The sequence below is a fragment of the Chanos chanos genome, chromosome 7 (assembly GCF_902362185.1).
Source record: "Chanos chanos chromosome 7, fChaCha1.1, whole genome shotgun sequence".
Lineage (NCBI taxonomy): Eukaryota > Metazoa > Chordata > Actinopteri > Gonorynchiformes > Chanidae > Chanos > Chanos chanos.
Genome location: NC_044501.1, coordinates 13,599,356 through 13,616,170, shown reverse-complemented (window position 1 = coordinate 13,616,170; position 16,815 = coordinate 13,599,356). Strand labels below are relative to the sequence as shown.

The window sequence follows — 16,815 nt, the reverse complement described above, 5'->3', positions numbered from 1 at the left end:
GTTTCCAAAACCAATAAAATCTGAGTCCAGCTGCAGGAGCATTTTATTGGTATTAAGTATTAGTGATGTTATTAGTATTCCAGCATGAGTAGACAATGCTAAAACGTAGTCAAAACTTAGTAGCACGATGTTTGTTACACAAATGAATATACTGAATATTACAAAGAATGACCTTTTTTTTTTTTTAATTTGATAAATATCATTTTATTACAGTTTCATTTAGAATAACTTCATCTAAAAATGGATATTTGAATCAAAACATAGATCAGTAGAACTTCTCCCTCCAAGCCCAGGTCTTTCAGTATGTCAAATAACTATGTAAAACATTTAGATCTTGCTGAGGGGAAAAAATTTCTGATTTGTTTGGAAAACCTCCAGCTCAGCCTGTGGCCATTGTGCTGTTTATCCACTCTACAAAAACAGAGACTCGAGTGTAGACCCCGTAGAGGCCAGAACGGGCGCAGCCCTTCCCCCAGCTCACCACCCCGGTCAAGAACGACGTATTTCTGTATCGTGTGGTCAGGGGTCCGCCGCTGTCGCCCTGGCAAGAGTCCCGGCCGCCCTCTTTAAACCCGGCACACAGCATGTTCCTGGTCACCTTAAGACCCGAATGTGCCCTGCACTCTGCCAGTGGTACCCTGGGAACCTCCAGCTTCTGAAGGACGGTGGAGGAAACTCCTGACTGCGCAAGACGGCCCCACCCGCTCACGGTGGACATTCGTATCGCCGCGAGGGTTCGCCCGAAAGTACCGGCCGTCGGGGGAAGGCACACGGGCACAACGAAAGGCCCGAGCGTTACGGGCTGCTCCAGTTTCAGCAGCGCGATGTCGTTGTCGGTGGTTTGGTGGTTGTAAAGAGGATGGATAAACACCTCGGCCACTTTTCTCACCTGTTCCGTGTTCTCGCCCACGCCTCGGATATGTTCACCTGCACACATTTTACACAGGGGACCCGCTGTTAGAACAGACCAGTGCGGACAGATATCGTTCTCTTGGTACTGTGCGTTAGGTTTGCCTGCGTATTTCCTTTCATTTTTTCCTAACTGACAACACAGAACAACACCAGTCGCAAATATGAAACTCCACAAAGGATGGGCAGGTGTTAGAAGCTTTATGTCTGTTTGAGTTGAAGTCTCTTGCTTTAGCGATGGGGCGGTAAGAGCGAACACTGTGTGGTCATACCTGTATTTATCGTTAACTGTTTTATACTTTACATTGTTTATTTTCGTACTTATATTGCATAGATTCTGTACTTTTTTATCGCTAATATTTATATTTCTTATTTTATTGCTGATATTTATATTTATAATTTCATATTTCTACTTTTTTATGTAAATGTGTGTGAGTCTCATGTAATGATCTGGTTGGGGATGGCACAGCAGCAATTTCGTTGCGCTTGCACGATGACAATAAAGTTCTTGAATCTTGAATCTACTCACCCACTGTGATCTGCAGTTGAGAGGTGTGCATTTGCCAGACACAGTGAGCAGCTGTGAGCATCCACCGATCATTCACAACAATCGCGCCACATTTATAAAGACCGCCGTACTCCAGTAAAGCCTGTCGAAAAGGAGGCGAGGTGATATTTAAAGACGACGGAAAAATGAGAAACTTTAAAACCGTGAAAAAGCAAAACAGTTGGGCGTCCATTTCAGGTTAGACATCATTGTCCATTATGAACAATATTAGAACACTTTATTGACCGTATCATATTTGAGAGTTCAAACAAACAAGCAAACAAACAAACAAAAAAAGACTATGTTATACTCCACCTGCCATGGGCACTGGCCTTTGGGGCAAATATCGCCTCTAACAATCCTAGGGCCCACACTTTGGGTTGTTGGCACCAATCTGCCACAAGGGAAAGCCACTGAGAAGAAAGTAGTCTTTAGGATTTCAGCATTTTTAACTCATACAGCATGGAATTACACTCAGTCTTTACAAATGTAACAGAGAATAGCTCTAACTGGGTAAATACACACAGACACACACACTCACACACACCTTGAGGTATACAGCTGCTGTTGTCCTGGCTGAGACTGTAGCCTGGTGCACACTCACAATGGGTGGACATACTGGTCTCTACACAAAAGTGCTCACACCCTCCGTTCTTGTACAGACAGTCCAGTGACTTCTGTCTTGCTGTGGGGAAGAAGGAACAAAATGGGAGATGTAAAGAGAGAATCTATTGAGATATTAGTCAAATGCATTTTGAGGACAGTTTCAAAGTCTCGGCCTTGGTTTTATAATGTCCAGCCTTTTAGTGCTGTTGTGTGGTGAGTCACTGACTCAGAGTCGTTGTATCAAAGGTTTTGTTTCAGCAGCGATCTTAAATCGACCACTGAAAGACAGAGGACCATCCCTGAAGACTGACCCTCTTCTTTCAAGGATCTGCTGTATTACATGCGCTGGATACATTTGTAAAAATTCAGAGATGTTTTAATAGATACAAATATCATTTTAAGACACATTTTTCATAGACAAAGTCTCTGTACTTTTCTATAATTGTTATATTAATATTTAAAAGGCATGAGACAGCCAAAGTGACCTGTTGTCCTTTTACCTTTGCCTATCCCATCGTTCTTTGAGAGACACCTTTTTTTTTTGACTATGTCTAAAGAATTAGCTGTGGATTTACCTTACCTTTCTCACAGTTACGACCCTCAAAGTTGACTGGACACATACAAATGTAAGCATCTCTCTGGTCCATACAAGTGGCACCATTCTGACACGGTGAAGACTCGCACTGGTCAACCTCTGCAGATATCACACATCAGTTTTTAAGACAAGAACCAGAAGAATTTAAATCCACATTAGTAGAACTGCAATCACTGAATCTCCGAATAGAGACCTTCCAAAACCTTGTTTACAAAACAAACGGTAGACATGTGATAAATGAACCAAATACCTGAGTATGTCTTCCAAAAACGATCCTGATAGGCCAGAAGAATGTAAGTTAGAGTTGAAGAGAATGCAGTAAATTACGGCAATCAACAGTGGATTCTTGAAAAAACAGGGTTTTTTTAGCCATGAAAATTCTGTATGAAATGTTCATCTCAGTAAGATTAGAACACATTAACATTTGTCCATAAGACACCCTGTGACATTACTCATGCCAAGCTGTTTAACAAAAGACTGGTCCTCTTTCTTTCCTTACCAGTTGCTCTGGGACAGAAAAAATCTCCTTTGCCTCTTCGTACGAACACGTTTCCTCCAGACACTCTCTCTCCAGGTCACCCACTTTCAGCTCCTCCAAGAAAGAGTTGGCACGCCGTGCCCGATGTAGAAGTACCCGCGTGGCATCCGGTCGACTGAGGAACACTGGAACATTCAGAGACCAGGGGACAAAGCAAACGGACAGATGAATCATCTGGGTAACGGGGCTGACAGTAATGACAGAGTCACTGCAGAACTTCAGATGAACAACTCAGAACTGAGAACTGAGAACCAAGAACTCAGAACTGTAGTCTGAGGTCTTTACCTTTGAGTCTATGATAGGAATTTTGATGGTTTACCTGGATGGAGCCCCAGAGAAGTCGAGATACTGAGGAACAGTGTGAGCAGGTGGCGAAGCTTTACTGTGTGAGGTCTAGACTCCATTCTTTTGGTTTCAGGTTTCAGGGTTGCGATCGAAGTACAACTCTCTCCCTAGCACAAACATATTGAGTAAAACACACAGTATTTTCCTGCTTTAGTTATGTGAACACAGACGTTTGGATTGTGGATCGTGATTGCACAATCTTGCCAGACCGTAGCAACATTTACCTTAACTCACCTGCAGGGGGTGCCATCGCAACAATTGAGAAGGTCAGTTGTGCTGTGCAGTGCCATCAAGTGCACTCTGTCACACTTCATCACTAATGGCTCCTTTGTAAACACAACCAGTGCTGCACCCAGTTGCACAAGGTAAATATGAAATGATGACTTCCTGGTTTGTATGAAAAAGGTTAAACTGTTTTGCGGTAGTACAACCTTTGCAGGCTTTTTTTTCATGCAGAGATAGGGCAATGCTTACCCGTTAAATTTTTTATTAATAAATGTAATAAACTTCATTTGCATGTCAAGTGCTGAGCAGCGCAAGAAACTTAGATGAAGTCCAAATGAAAGGAAGCTTTGAATTTGTTGGTAACGTAAAAAAAAAAGGGCAAAGAACAGCGAGAAAAGAACAGCGAGACTTCTTGCAGAGATGAGGACAGAAACTTAAGTTGTGATTACGGGATCACTACATTTATTGAATATGATTAAAAAAACACAAGTCAGGCCACATTCAAATAAAAAGCAGCATATATAGTAGGAATATTACATTTGCTACATTAACCACAAACAGAAAAATTCAAATTCAAATTCTTGAAGTGCTATATGGCAAAGCCAAGTAAACACGACGTCCAGTTGTACTCTGGATATAGGTAAGTTGTCTTAGATCAGGATGCATATATGAATTGTGCGTATGATTTACATTATAATGTATTCTGCCTGATCGAACGTGCAAATAATAACATACCACATTCAATTGGGTATCTGTAGATTTAAAAATAACGTCACCAAAGCGCCCCCACCAATCACGGAAGACAAAAAATACACTTTGAAAATAAATATCACATAAGAAACCAATCATCTGCAGTAACAAAAATCAGTGTGACTGCGTCAGCTACAACTGCACACAACAGAACTGGTTTCCTTCAACAGAACGATAAAATCATAGTGTTTGAATGTAACCACGGTTACATGACAAACGCAACCACAGTTTTATATTAGCGTTACGACCATTAGAGTGAAAACAGAGGAAATGAGAATTTCTTAAGTAAGACCATGAAGGTGACATGTACAGGAATATGGGGGGGGGGGGGGGGCGGGTTGGCATTACGCCTACATGCATCATGGGAAATTTCAGTATTGCCTGTGTTATTTTACACATGTCTGTTTTGAAATTATTAGTAATATCATTACTGGGTGGCGCCTGAATCAGGGGCTCTGCTGCCTCTTGCATGCATAGATGAGTGACAGTGTGAGCACAGTGACTTCAGCAAGACATCCAAAAGCCGTCAAAACGCAGCGAAAAGCCGCAATTACGTCACAACTGCAGTGTCATTACAATCTTTTTACCATATATGAGCGATAGAGTTTGTGTGTACTTGTGGATCTATAGACAGTATGCATGAAGTTGAAGTGTCTGTAAAACGGGGTATGGTGTGGGGGTTTTTTATATGAAAGTGAAGCCTGTTGCTGGCAACCACACATCCTTGTGGGGACCATTTCCTGTACATCTAGTTTATCTGGGCGTGTGAATGTGAAAGAACATTAAAGTATATTAGAGAGTAAACTAGATCGGAATCTGTGTGTGTGAACAAACATCTGAATTCTGTGCGGTGAGGGAAAAGAGACATTGAAAGGAGGTGGGAAAAGACAGACAGAGGTCAAAGGAGATTTGCCGAGGGGGAGAGACAACGTGAGACAAGCTCGTCGGCTTGTTCATTTCATTTTGCTTTCCGGACGGTTCGGGATTACGGTAGATCCTCCAGCAGGTCGGAGATCTGCTCCTGTGCGTTTCGCAGTCCATCTTTCCATTCCTGCGGTACGGAATGACCCAAGTGCCCCGCTCGTGCCCCCAGCAAGGCTCCGAGGGCTGCACCCCGATTGCAGTTTTCTCCTGTGGAGCACACAGCATCAACACACTTTAACACATTAGAGGCAGCGTTGACTAAAAACAAGCCTCAACCACTATGACATAACAGCATACACCTGCACATAACATTACACATGCCAGTCAGTTACAGACAGAACTAGACAGCCAAAAACTTGTTAAACTCATACATATGGTGAAGGAGAACACTAATTCACGAGCAGACACACACACACACACACACACACTCTCTCTCACTTTTACTCACCCCCACAGTTGGTATTAGCCAAGATTCCCCCCTTTAAGTCATTGTGAAACTCGTGGGCCAAGTAGAACAGGCTGCTAAGAGCACCTGCCAAAGGCAAATTCACCCGTATAAAACACTCAATAAAAAAAAAAAAACAGGTACATTCAGAAACAGTGCTCTAACATTTAAAATCTACAACGGATGTTTTACCCCCCCCCCCCCCCCCCCCCATATTAATACCACAGAACATGTGATTTCCTGTATGTGTGCTATTTCCTGTGTTTGTATAATACTGAACCCTGGTTAATAATGTATCCCCCACTCTTTTGGAGCTTAGGGACACTCTTAATGTCTAGGGGAACACCTGTAATGTCCAGGTTCTTAATGTTTAAAACTATCATAAGGACTTCACATGGGTGCTCCATGATTTCTTTGTATTCATAACATTCAGCTATGAATATGTGAGTTATTAAACCAGTCCGGCCTTGAACTTGAACTGCTCTCAAGTAGGATCTAAGCTCAATATAAAGACAGTATATATCAGATGAGTGTATTAGAGGAGTGTTCCAGAAAGGCAGTTAACCACCCAGTTCAACTAATAAGAACACACAAAATCCTAAACAATATGGACTGCCTGTATTTACCCCAGTAAGAAAAAAAAATTAACAGCTAAAAAGTAAATGATAGTTGTTCAACAGGGACAAAACCAAAAATGTACTGGGTTACCAAGGAGACAGGCTTTGCTGTTTAGTTTAAGAAACTCTGCTGCATGGTGGTAAAGAAGGTTATGCAATAGCACCTTTAGTATAACAGGCCAGACCAAGCACCTCCACAGCAGACTGGTGAACTTTCAGTCTCTCCTCTGAGGAACTGGGAAACCTGTAAATATTCAGATAGAGAGTTCAGCCCAGAGAGCACAAAGGAAAAATACGAAAGACAGTGTAAACAATAACAGGCTAAATATCAGTTACTACTCTGATTTAAGAGAATGAGACAATTGCAAGGTAACAATTTACAATGCAGTTTCACACAAACGCACAAAGGACATCCAAAAATATAGCTCAAACCTAGCCGTTCACTGACTTCTGTGGGTAAACCACTAAACAATAAAAAAGCGATTTAGACATCCACAACTATTATTGGAAAGTGTACGGTAGTGCTTAGTAAATGGTAAGCAATAACAAGCACCTACATGAATAACAATCGGAAAAAACAGCATATGCGGAACATAACTCTCTGCCTACTGAGAAACTTTACATTTACATTTAGCTGGAACAGCCTGAAATGAATTCTTTAAAAGTCTCCATTTGCATATGAGATGGCTCAGTAAACCTCTTTTAGCTTTGCTTGTTCTGAGGGGAAATCTAAAACAGATGAGTCATTCTGAACCTGGCTGCTCGATGCATGAAGTGCTGGCAGGTGTCCCAAACGTCTAGGGTAGGGGACTTGAGTGCCTGTTCGGCCTGCTGTTTCAGACACGCCCCGTTGAGGGTAGCGTGAAGCACCCGTGCATACAATGTAACAAATTTATCCAGCTTTGGGTGGGGGTGGGTGAGCCGAACAAACTCCACGGCCGCCGACACCTGAAAAACACGAAGACGGTAAACAAAGAATGAGAGGTCCTCGTATGCATCCTCATACATATTGTATCTAATGATTGTAACATACACGCAAAACACGACTTAGTCATTTTAAACAGACTGGTCAGTTTCAACCTGAAAAGAGCATTTCTGAGAGGTACAATAACAGAAAAAAAAAAACATAGGAGGCTCGAGATTTTTTTGGACGTTTCCGAGATCTAAGATTCAGCTCTGGGCGCTTTCTGCCTACGTTTACAAAGACTTATCGGTCTTAAGGTCCGGTTATTATTTGGACAGTGATTTAACTGAACCGCAAAACTGAGTCACGTGAGGCACATGCATCCCGCAAATAACAAAAAAAACAAAACAAAAACAAACAAACAAACACTTCTGTTTGAGTGACACCCACCGCCTCTTTCTCACTGGCTGTGGCGGAGAGCAGTATGAAAGGGATGGCCATAGGGAAACAGCCAATGGCGTCCAGCTGGCTGTCAGGGACCGATAAATTCATCTTCTGCTTGTTGCGCTTTTCCGCAAACTCCAAAACCTTTGAAACAAGAGGATCGGTTCAGACACACAATGCTTTTTGACGTTATCTGTTTTCCTGAGTAACTCGGCAAAATATCGACGTGTACTGTGACTCTTTTGAGAGAGATTTAAGAGTGTTAGTGCTGAATCAATCATTTTCTTCACAAACATCTGCAACACAATTCCATGTCGCATTACCTTGCTGGGAGAGGTGGGTCTTTGATCCTGCCAATCAGAGAAGAAGGACCTATGGAAAGATTCTGCGTAGGTGTCGTCATGTGTACCAGGAGTAGTCATAAACTGGACGTAGTCAGAGAGTACTGCTGCCCGCGCTGCAGGATCAGCCATACTGCCAAACTTGCCCGTCGCCAGTACTTGGGCCACCCTCAGGGCACAGAGGGCATTCAGTGTGTTCTCTCCAGCCTGGAGGCCTGTGCAATCAAGCAGACAAGATTCCATTAAATTTCCTGGTATACATGTAAAAGGCTGAATTTGCCACTTTTTAGATGAAATGCACTTTGTCAAATGCTACGCAGATGTATATTCAGATAAGAATGTATCCGGGGGGAATACTGACAAATGTACCTTGATGATAGTGAACTGAACCTCCTGGAAGCTTCCAGAACTGGAGCTTGTCATGTAAGATAACATTTCCCACAACTGGAGGTCTGTTGCCAGAGGACCAGGCAGTGCGCCCACTGCCCGCTATAAAACATTTAGGAAAAAATATCAGAAGACCAACGATATAGAAAGAATTTCAGATGATTTTTTTGTGGAAAACAGATTAAAAAAATGAGAGGGGGAGAGAGAGAGAGAGAGAGAGAGAGAGAGAGTGAGAGTGTGTGTGAGAGTGAGAGAGAGAGAGAGAGAGAGAGAGCAAGGCATTGCGACAGGCATGCTTTAACTTTTCTTCCTGAGTACCTGCGTTGGAAAGGGTGAGAATACTGGACGGGTGCCTGTTTCTTGGAGCGTTGAAGCCAGTTATCCAGCCATCGAAATCATTCATGATATCTCGGACGTTGTAGTACCAGTGAACAGGCATGGACATCGCGTCCGCCGCACACAATCCCCATAGCGCCTCAGTTACCGATCTGCGCACCTGAGTCATCTCGTCTAATCAAAGTATATTTGAATATAAGTACAATTTAAGTATATTGTAATATTTTTCTATTATGTTACTTTCGGTAACTGACTTACTGATTCTTTAAATAGAACATTTCATATACTATCAACCTCTAAATCACACATTTGTTCTTCAGATGTTTCAAAGTACAATACTGAGACTCAGTCAACGTGCTGGAGGACTTCTAGGATACTCTCAGGGATGTACATGATAGCATTTTATTTCCTTACCGTCTATAGGAACCCTCCTCTGTGATCCTGCCTTTTTCTCTCCCCGAATGAACAGCAAAACTCCAAGCCGTAGCACATACACAACAGTTCCTTCTTTATGTTAACCGTATAAAATTGCATAAGGTCTCTCCCGATGTTACAAAACTTTACAGGAAGTCCATTAGCTACATAACGATCTGAGCTACGTAACCTCATGACACATAACATTTAATGATCGCTAATATCGTGAGACTACAGATATAGCCGATTATTTATTGTTAAATACAATGGTTATAACTGATAACATATGCCGGGTTGGGACGTCCGAATTTAAAATCGTTACGCTGACAGAAGGCGTCTTAGAATGTTAGGCAGGTGCTCTAGTTGTGCACACATATAATAGATGATCATGATCACCAGACGACCGTGAGACACCATGTGCGCATCTGGAACAAAAAAGTTGATTACCTGTTCACTGGAAAATTTTTGCATTACAGCATCTTAAACAATAAGTGGTGAAATGCACGGAAATGAGAATGTTTCCAAAGAAAAAATGTTTTTCTTTTTGCTATTACGCAAGTTTTCATCAGCAAGCAAGCGACACGATCGGTTATCGACTGCTTTGGGCTTTACACGAAATCAAAACAGTGAATAGAATTGTGGGTGCAGTAGGTTGAATCGTGGAGTACCTACATGTACAGCGGCAGACCTAAATACCCAACCGAAATTATTTAACTTAAATGCATACATCTGAATGTTTAACCTCTGGTCGTATTTAAGTATGCAGTATACAGTATGCATTGAAGTATGAATCACTGTTGGAGCGGAATCTCGTTCTTCCTTTGTAGTGACAGTTTCTTTCAGCACTCGGAAGTTTTCAACTGCCCCCGCGCTTAGTGTGCAACGAAGAATCCAGCCTGGCGAAGAAAGACTATAGTCACAATAACATAAGACCAGTCTCACATCAGTGACCGCACCTTCAGCTCGGCGATTAAGTTTAATACAAGTAGCAATTTACAGAGATGTGAAATCTTAGTTGGGCTATTGTTTAGCTCAAAAATGTTTTGCAGCTGATCCGACGAAAGGTCTTTCAGCCTTAGGTAAAATGGAGGAAGAAGTAGGTGAGCTACCTTTTTCTATCCTTATATTGCACCGTGTAACTGTGTTATCCAAGTGCCCCAGAACTTTTTTTTTTAATCATCTACAATATTAGGTCATTTCACTCCAAATCTTTTGTGTGGCGCTAAATACGAACTGCTTTGCAGAAAGGGCCAAACACTTCTGGACACAGGTGGACATTGATGAGGCGTTTAATGAGCTATGGGAATATCTGGCACATCTCAAACAGTCAATAAAGGACAACAGTGCCTCCGACAAAGGTGAGAGCATTGGCGCGCATGGTTTCAGAGAATGTGAAACGCACAGACATTACTGAAACCCGTATTTACTCTGCTGACCATTAACCTCAAACATTGCAAATCATTAACTCTATTTCATACTTTCTGTTATTTTTTTTTGTACTATAACGTTAAAGAGTATGTCCAGGGGATGAATATTTTACTGGAATCTGAAGTGACTCTCAGCCTGAGCTTGAGAAATGAGTTCATTGAAGAGGTACTGATTGGTGAAGGTAAGTTCTCTACTGACACTGATTCATTGCTGCCAGCAAGTGTTTTTTTCTTCTCTAATTTAAAATAATGTCACTTAACCAGGTTCAAATATTTCCATAACTCCTTGACTTGGGAAATTTGTATGAAGTTCATCTCTTTAACTGAAATATCCCTTTTTATGAATGATGCAGTTGGCATTTGAATTGCATTGACCGGGCAAAATCTTTGTGAACCTCAACTCTGTGAAATTATGCTAACCTCATTGTTTTGACACAGACATAATGACCGTGTCCGTCTCTGACTCATTACTGAAGGGGACGGAAAGTTCTACCCTAGAGGCAACAGCAGATGCTGTCACAGAAGAGGAGCAGAATCCAAGGTTTGTCAGGACTGCACCTAAACAACTCTAAGCACAGTTCATATCGATATTTTCTTAGAAAGTTGCACTAGGTTGTAGAGGGACAGTGAGCAGGTTTACACAACCGAACAGGAAACAATTAAGGAACAGTTCTTGCCTTAATAATAATGGTCAAGAAATTAGAGTGACAATTTCATCTTGGTGTCTTTTGAGAGCTCATATTTCCTTTGGCTTGGCATGTTTTGAAAGCCCCCGTACGTGTTTATGTCTCTTGCTGTTGCGTGTCTTTTAGCAGCAATACATTTCATTTTGGGCTCCCTACTTATTTATCTATACAGACATTTGAAGAGCCTCAAGTCAAACAACAATGAGACTACTCCTCAGAAGATAAGAAAGGATGTTTTATCACCGGTGACACATGACCCCGTTTCAGTGCTGACACCCTTCGTCTTAAACTATGAGGAAATATCCTCCCTTCTGTCACCCAACGAGCGCTCCTATCAAGAGCACAACTGCAGCTCTGCATGTCTGTCTGATTTACCCCCCCACGCCGATTACTTTCTCGGTCACAACCCCCTCAGGGTACCCATGCTTTGCCATTTCCAGCGCTGCTGCACAAAACTCCGACCCTCCTCAAAGCAGGAGCTTGTGGCTCAGGTGGAGGTCCCAGACTGCTTGGAGGCAGATATCCTCTACAGAGCTCCTTGTGGGCGGAGCCTGCACTGTTTGGAGGAGGTGCTAAGTTACCTGCGACAGACCGGAAGCCTCGGCGTCCTGCAGCTGGAAAACTTCAGCTTCAACCCACTGGTGCTGCCTGAGCGTCAGACCCAGGCCCCGCTGCTGGGCGCCGCGCCGCCTCAAGCCGGAGCTGTCTTGTTCGAGAGGGACATAAGCCGGGGGACGGAGGCCGTGCCCATCCCTCTGTGCAACGAGGTGGATGGGGTTCGGCCCAGGGACTTTCGATACAGGAAGGAGCGTTGGCCTCACGGTTACTTTCTCAGCAGTCATCCGCTCTTCTCGGTGTGCTGCGACTGCAAAGACGGCTGTGTGGACGACCAGACGTGCTCCTGTCTTCAGCAGTCTCTTAAGGCAGGGGCAGATCCCACCAAACTTTACACCCACCTACGCCTCAATGAAGCTGTTCCCACCGGGTGAGTCAGCACCGTCAGAAATCGTTGAATTCAAACATGCAGTAATATTCCAACTTTGTCACTGTAGATGTGATGTTTAAAACACTTTTTTAAGGTTTTCACCTCTTCCACTTTGGCATAAGACCATGATGTGGTTCAGGAACGGCCTTGCATATTTTTTTTTTTATCACAGATTCCTGTTAGTGTTGAATATGTTAGTTATGCTATCTCTGAATCTGGAATGATGCACAGTTTGTGCATTTCGGGTGAGGTTGGCTCAGCCTTGCCCTGTTCCTTCAGGGAATAATTATAAAACAGAAAAGTTGCATTTACAATGTCAGAATGTAAAATAATTGATATATATGAATTAGAAAATGTAAAAAAAAAAAAAGAGAAAGATTTCTCTCTCTTTTTTTTGGGGTGAAGTCCATTGCTCACATACTTAGAATGTCTATGAATGATACAAAACATGATACTAAAGGACAAAAGATATCCATTTGGAGTTTTATTTGGTGAGACTTTGTTTAATATATAACATGTCTTTGACGTGACAGGCTTTATGAGTGTGGCCCATGGTGTGGATGCGAACGGAACAGGTGTCAGAATCGCGTGGTACAGCGTGGTTTGCGTGTGCGTCTGCAGGTCTACCGCACGCACAACAAGGGTTGGGGCGTGCGTTGCCGTGACGATCTCGACAAAGGCACATTTGTCTGTACATATGCAGGTAAGAGGAAAATCTGTCTGCTTGACAAAGTGGTAATTTGTGTAGAATTAAGAGTACATGGCAGGTTTGCGTGTATGCATATAAATAGAGGGCAGCCATGGTCTAAAGGTTAGAGAACCAGGCTTGTGACTGGAGGGTTGCCGGTTTGATTCCCAGGCCCAACATACACTGCTCCTGTGTCTGTTGTGTGTGTTCACTACTGGTGTGTTGGATGGGTTAAATGCAGAGACAAATTCACTGCTCACTGTTCACAGTGTGTGTGTGCAATCACAGAGAATTTAATTTAGATATTTGAACAACACTGTTTTTTTTTTTTTTTCTCTGTACTACACACAGTAACATTTCCTATTATTCCCAGGCGTGGTGCACAGTTCTGGGAGGAGCTTAGATGAGATCCTCCCCTCTAAAAGTAAAAAAGAGGAGCCGGTGTCCGACGATGAGGTGGAAGTGGTGGATGAATGGACCTTTCCAATGAGTGAGAAGGAAACAGTGGCTGAGCAGTTGGACTCCTCTCCCCGACTACATGTTCCAGTGATCCAGAGATCTGCTGATCTGCCGTCGCATGTGTTGGATGGAGAAAAAGAACAGACGGAGAACATAAAGGTCCGTCACTGTAAACAGTCAAAATCTAAACCATGGCCAAACCTTATCTGTCTGCATATTTCTCTAACCGATATCGTTGTTTTGTTAAAGGATCTGCAGGAGCCGTCGGACAGTTCGCCGTTAGAGAGCAAAAAGACAGGTAAAGCTGATTTTGAGAGTAGACATTGAGGTGAAGCATGAGAGATGCCACGTCACTGTGCTGTTGACCAACATAAATGGAGCTATACTAATGTGTAATGGTTAAACTGAACTGCAAACTCTGTCGTTCCTTACTTGGTTTTTCTTACAAGAATGAGGCAAAAGCCTTTTTCTCCACTCTCCACTCAAAATACATCTTAATCTAGGTCTGGGAAGCCTTTTTTTCCCCTAGTCCCACATATTTAGGCATAGTCTACAGGACATGCAAAACAGACTGTTGAGGGCGAAATTGTCCTCAGTGTTTAAAAATTGGATCTTTGACTGTACACAGAGGATGAAGGGGAGATAGAGACCAAGAAAGCAAAGTTGGAGTTGAACGAAACACAGAAGAACAAAATTAGTGGAGAGAGGACGGGGACAAGACAGACTTTGCCAAAACTGGGATCCCAGGACCACCTGTATTACCTTGACGCTACACAGGAAGGAAACGTGGGGAGGTTTATCAATGTAAGTGTCTATGTAATCCTCTCGTTCTCTGAGTTTTAACTGTGCTACTTATGAATTACCAGAAGTCTGGTACGTGGGTCGAAACTGCGTTTTCCTCACAGTGTCTAAACGACTTGTTTTTCGTGCTAGCTGAGCCCTGTTCATTTGTGGTTATAATTTGTTACAATGTGTGTCTGACTGTAGCATTTGTGTTCTGCTGTTCCCAAGTAATATTTACCTACAAACAACTAAGCTTTTGTATTGGGTTCCCAAGGCAACGGAAACTGAAAACCTCTTGGCTGTCCAGTATGTCTACTCTACTGTTGGCACCACCTTCTGATGTTTATGTTTATGTCTGAAACGGCTATGCTCATGCTTGTGTAACCAGTGACCTTTTTCCTCTTGATCTGTAGCATAGCTGCAGCCCCAACCTCTTTGTGCAGAACGTCTTCGTGGATACACATGATCCCAGATTCCCGGCTATTGCCTTCTTCACCAGCAGGTAAGAGCCCTGGGTCATGAGTAAGGTGCTAGAGGTTTGATCATCAGTCATTGCTGCACTGCAGAAGACACGAGTTTGTAACACAGTAATCTGACTGAGGCTTTCTTCTCCTACAGGCCAGTCAAGGCTGGCACAGAACTGACCTGGAACTACTCCTGCAATCCTGGAAGTGATCCTAAGCATGAAGTCCAGTGTCAGTGTGGCTCAAAGAACTGTCAAAGATTCCTTATCTGAGCTTGAGGACAAACTAATGAAGCATGAGGGAATATAACTGTCAACTGGATAGTGCTGTCCTGTTGACCAGTGATCAATGACCATTCTAGTTGTGCTGTTTTTAAATAACATGGCTCAGTTGTTTGCACTGAATTACATGTTATATTAATCCAGCTGATTAGGCTGTAGCTGTGTAATAGAATTCTAACAGCAAATACCAGTTGTTATATTGAAGGATTCTGAGACCACCAAAAGGACTCCAAACAATTTCATACTTAAATTTCAAAAGCCATGCCCTTTTTTTTTTTATTGTATTCCTTGGGCCTACAGTACCAAATTGGCCGTCGGCCTTGAGAGATTAAACTATATTTTCGATCTTGACTGTATGACTGTTACATTCAAATTTGTTTGGTATGATTTTTCCTGTTGTTCCAACAAATAGGTGTGGATATCAGTAACTGGCAGGGCATATTCACACGTGATTATTTTGCTGTTTCCTTGGAAAAGTACATAAGTGCGTTAAATGTAACAACCTTTCACCCCATAAATTCCCGTAAGGTCTGTGAGCTCAGCTAAACGTTTGCTCATATGATAGGTGCGATTATATAAAGTGTCCACTATAGTCCTAGACGCGAGTGTATACCATTGTGAACCACGTACGTTTCATCCAGATGGCTGGCTAAATCACTACATTCATGAAGTGTAAAGTCAAATGAAATATCGCCCGGATTCAGTTTGTGCGGAGATGGCATGCCCTTCGTTACACTGTTCAGTCAGCCAATTTAAATGTGGGCCTACTGTCGGCGTTGCAAATTGACCTACAAGCTCAAATATGCATGCCCTACAGTTCAACCTCTGCAGTGGATTATTAATCAAGTATAAATCCATAAAAGCCTGAGCACTCCCATATTTGGGCACCACTTAGGGGCAATAAATTTAAAGCTGCCAGACAAACAAGGACCTAAAAAAAAAGTTTACTTTATTTTAAACAGTAAAAAAAGTGCCTCGAAACTAAAGTTAAAATTCTTGCGACTGAACATCTTTGCTGCTATCGTCGCGCGACATCTTCGTCTTCTTCGGAAGCAGCTGTGCTTGGATGTTGGGAAGAACACCTCCTTCAGAGATGGTCACACCACCCAAAAGCAAGTTTAGCTCTTCGTCGTTCCTCACCGCAAGCTGGATATGCCGGGGTGCGATACGGAGCTTTTTGTTGTCTCGACTGGCATTGCCTGCCAGTTCCAACACCTCAGCACACAGGTATTCCAAAATAGCTGTGAGATACACGGCTGCACCGTTGCCAATGCGGCTTGCATAGTTTCCCTTCCTCAAGAGACGGGCTATCCTTCCCACAGGGAACTGCAGACCGGCCCTAGCTGAGCGGGACACGGAGGACTTGGTTTTCGCAGCGACAACCTTTTTTCCACGTCCTGACATGTTTTGCTGGAAAGACATGTTCAGTGATTACTTTTTAAATGAATGTAAAAGTCAACTGCATCTCAGCATATTAACCTTAGTCAAAACACCTCTGAACGGCAAAGAAACCTCACCAATATACAGAAGATACGCTGAAAAAATTAAACCACTCTCTCCGCAACGACTACTATAGACCACCTAAAGATGGAAATTGTTCAGCCCATTTAAATTGTTCAGCCCTGATATTAATTGAATTAAATCCACCTGTAATCAAAGTGCCTGTAGCTGATCAGCCAATCAGAGCACAATTAATTTCAGGTTGATTTTATACT

General features: G+C 42.7%; 4 protein-coding genes across 4 annotated transcripts; 1 reads left to right on the top strand and 3 right to left on the bottom strand.

Moving 5' to 3' along the window:
- Nucleotides 1–25: 25 nt before the first annotated feature.
- On the bottom strand, nucleotides 26–3,656 carry f7l (coagulation factor VII, like). Its single transcript, XM_030779583.1, has 8 exons — nucleotides 3,515–3,656; nucleotides 3,157–3,320; nucleotides 2,908–2,932; nucleotides 2,643–2,756; nucleotides 2,004–2,141; nucleotides 1,772–1,869; nucleotides 1,439–1,559; nucleotides 26–927 (listed from the first exon to the last, which is right to left on the bottom strand). The coding sequence occupies exons 1-8, from the start codon at nucleotides 3,597–3,599 to the stop codon at nucleotides 380–382; spliced, it is 1,293 nt and encodes a 430-aa protein (XP_030635443.1). The 5' UTR covers nucleotides 3,600–3,656; the 3' UTR covers nucleotides 26–379.
- A 1,220-nt stretch (nucleotides 3,657–4,876) lies between these two features.
- LOC115817353 (uncharacterized) lies at nucleotides 4,877–9,554 on the bottom strand. Its single transcript, XM_030780644.1, has 9 exons — nucleotides 9,328–9,554; nucleotides 8,896–9,087; nucleotides 8,560–8,679; nucleotides 8,173–8,405; nucleotides 7,856–7,993; nucleotides 7,256–7,449; nucleotides 6,666–6,745; nucleotides 5,888–5,971; nucleotides 4,877–5,646 (listed from the first exon to the last, which is right to left on the bottom strand). The coding sequence occupies exons 2-9, from the start codon at nucleotides 9,080–9,082 to the stop codon at nucleotides 5,501–5,503; spliced, it is 1,182 nt and encodes a 393-aa protein (XP_030636504.1). The 5' UTR covers nucleotides 9,083–9,087; nucleotides 9,328–9,554; the 3' UTR covers nucleotides 4,877–5,500.
- An 857-nt stretch (nucleotides 9,555–10,411) lies between these two features.
- On the top strand, nucleotides 10,412–15,118 carry setdb2 (SET domain bifurcated histone lysine methyltransferase 2). The gene is made up of 11 exons (XM_030778986.1): nucleotides 10,412–10,427; nucleotides 10,572–10,685; nucleotides 10,841–10,936; nucleotides 11,193–11,295; nucleotides 11,613–12,425; nucleotides 12,959–13,128; nucleotides 13,487–13,731; nucleotides 13,822–13,870; nucleotides 14,201–14,376; nucleotides 14,769–14,857; nucleotides 14,974–15,118. Exons 1-11 carry the CDS (start codon nucleotides 10,412–10,414, stop codon nucleotides 15,089–15,091), a joined length of 1,989 nt encoding a protein of 662 aa, XP_030634846.1. The 3' UTR covers nucleotides 15,092–15,118.
- Nucleotides 15,119–16,087: 969 nt separating this feature from the next.
- Nucleotides 16,088–16,504, bottom strand: h2af1al (H2A histone family member 1a like). The gene has a single exon (XM_030780321.1). The coding sequence runs from the start codon at nucleotides 16,502–16,504 to the stop codon at nucleotides 16,088–16,090; it is 417 nt and encodes a 138-aa protein (XP_030636181.1).
- Nucleotides 16,505–16,815: the final 311 nt, after the last annotated feature.

What these genes read in the sequence shown, in the direction of transcription:
- h2af1al (XM_030780321.1), bottom strand. Translation starts at nt 16,504, where the DNA reads ATGTCAGGACGTGGAAAAAAGGTTGTCGCTGCGAAAACCAAGTCCTCC.
- LOC115817353 (XM_030780644.1), bottom strand. Translation starts at nt 9,082, where the DNA reads ATGACTCAGGTGCGCAGATCGGTAACTGAGGCGCTATGGGGATTGTGT. An exon ending in TTCATGCATCGAGCAGCCAG is followed by an intron (nt 6,746 to 7,255) that starts GTTCAGAATGAC and finishes GAATATTTACAG; the next exon opens with GTTTCCCAGTTCCTCAGAGG. An exon ending in GGCTAATACCAACTGTGGGG is followed by an intron (nt 5,647 to 5,887) that starts GTGAGTAAAAGT and finishes TGTGCTCCACAG; the next exon opens with GAGAAAACTGCAATCGGGGT.
- f7l (XM_030779583.1), bottom strand. Translation starts at nt 3,599, where the DNA reads ATGGAGTCTAGACCTCACACAGTAAAGCTTCGCCACCTGCTCACACTG. An exon ending in TTCTCTGGGGCTCCATCCAG is followed by an intron (nt 3,321 to 3,514) that starts GTAAACCATCAA and finishes TGAATGTTCCAG; the next exon opens with TGTTCCTCAGTCGACCGGAT. An exon ending in TTTTTGGAAGACATACTCAG is followed by an intron (nt 2,757 to 2,907) that starts GTATTTGGTTCA and finishes TGATATCTGCAG; the next exon opens with AGGTTGACCAGTGCGAGTCT.
- setdb2 (XM_030778986.1), top strand. An exon ending in CAACAGTGCCTCCGACAAAG is followed by an intron (nt 10,686 to 10,840) that starts GTGAGAGCATTG and finishes ATAACGTTAAAG; the next exon opens with AGTATGTCCAGGGGATGAAT. An exon ending in AACAGACGGAGAACATAAAG is followed by an intron (nt 13,732 to 13,821) that starts GTCCGTCACTGT and finishes GTTTTGTTAAAG; the next exon opens with GATCTGCAGGAGCCGTCGGA.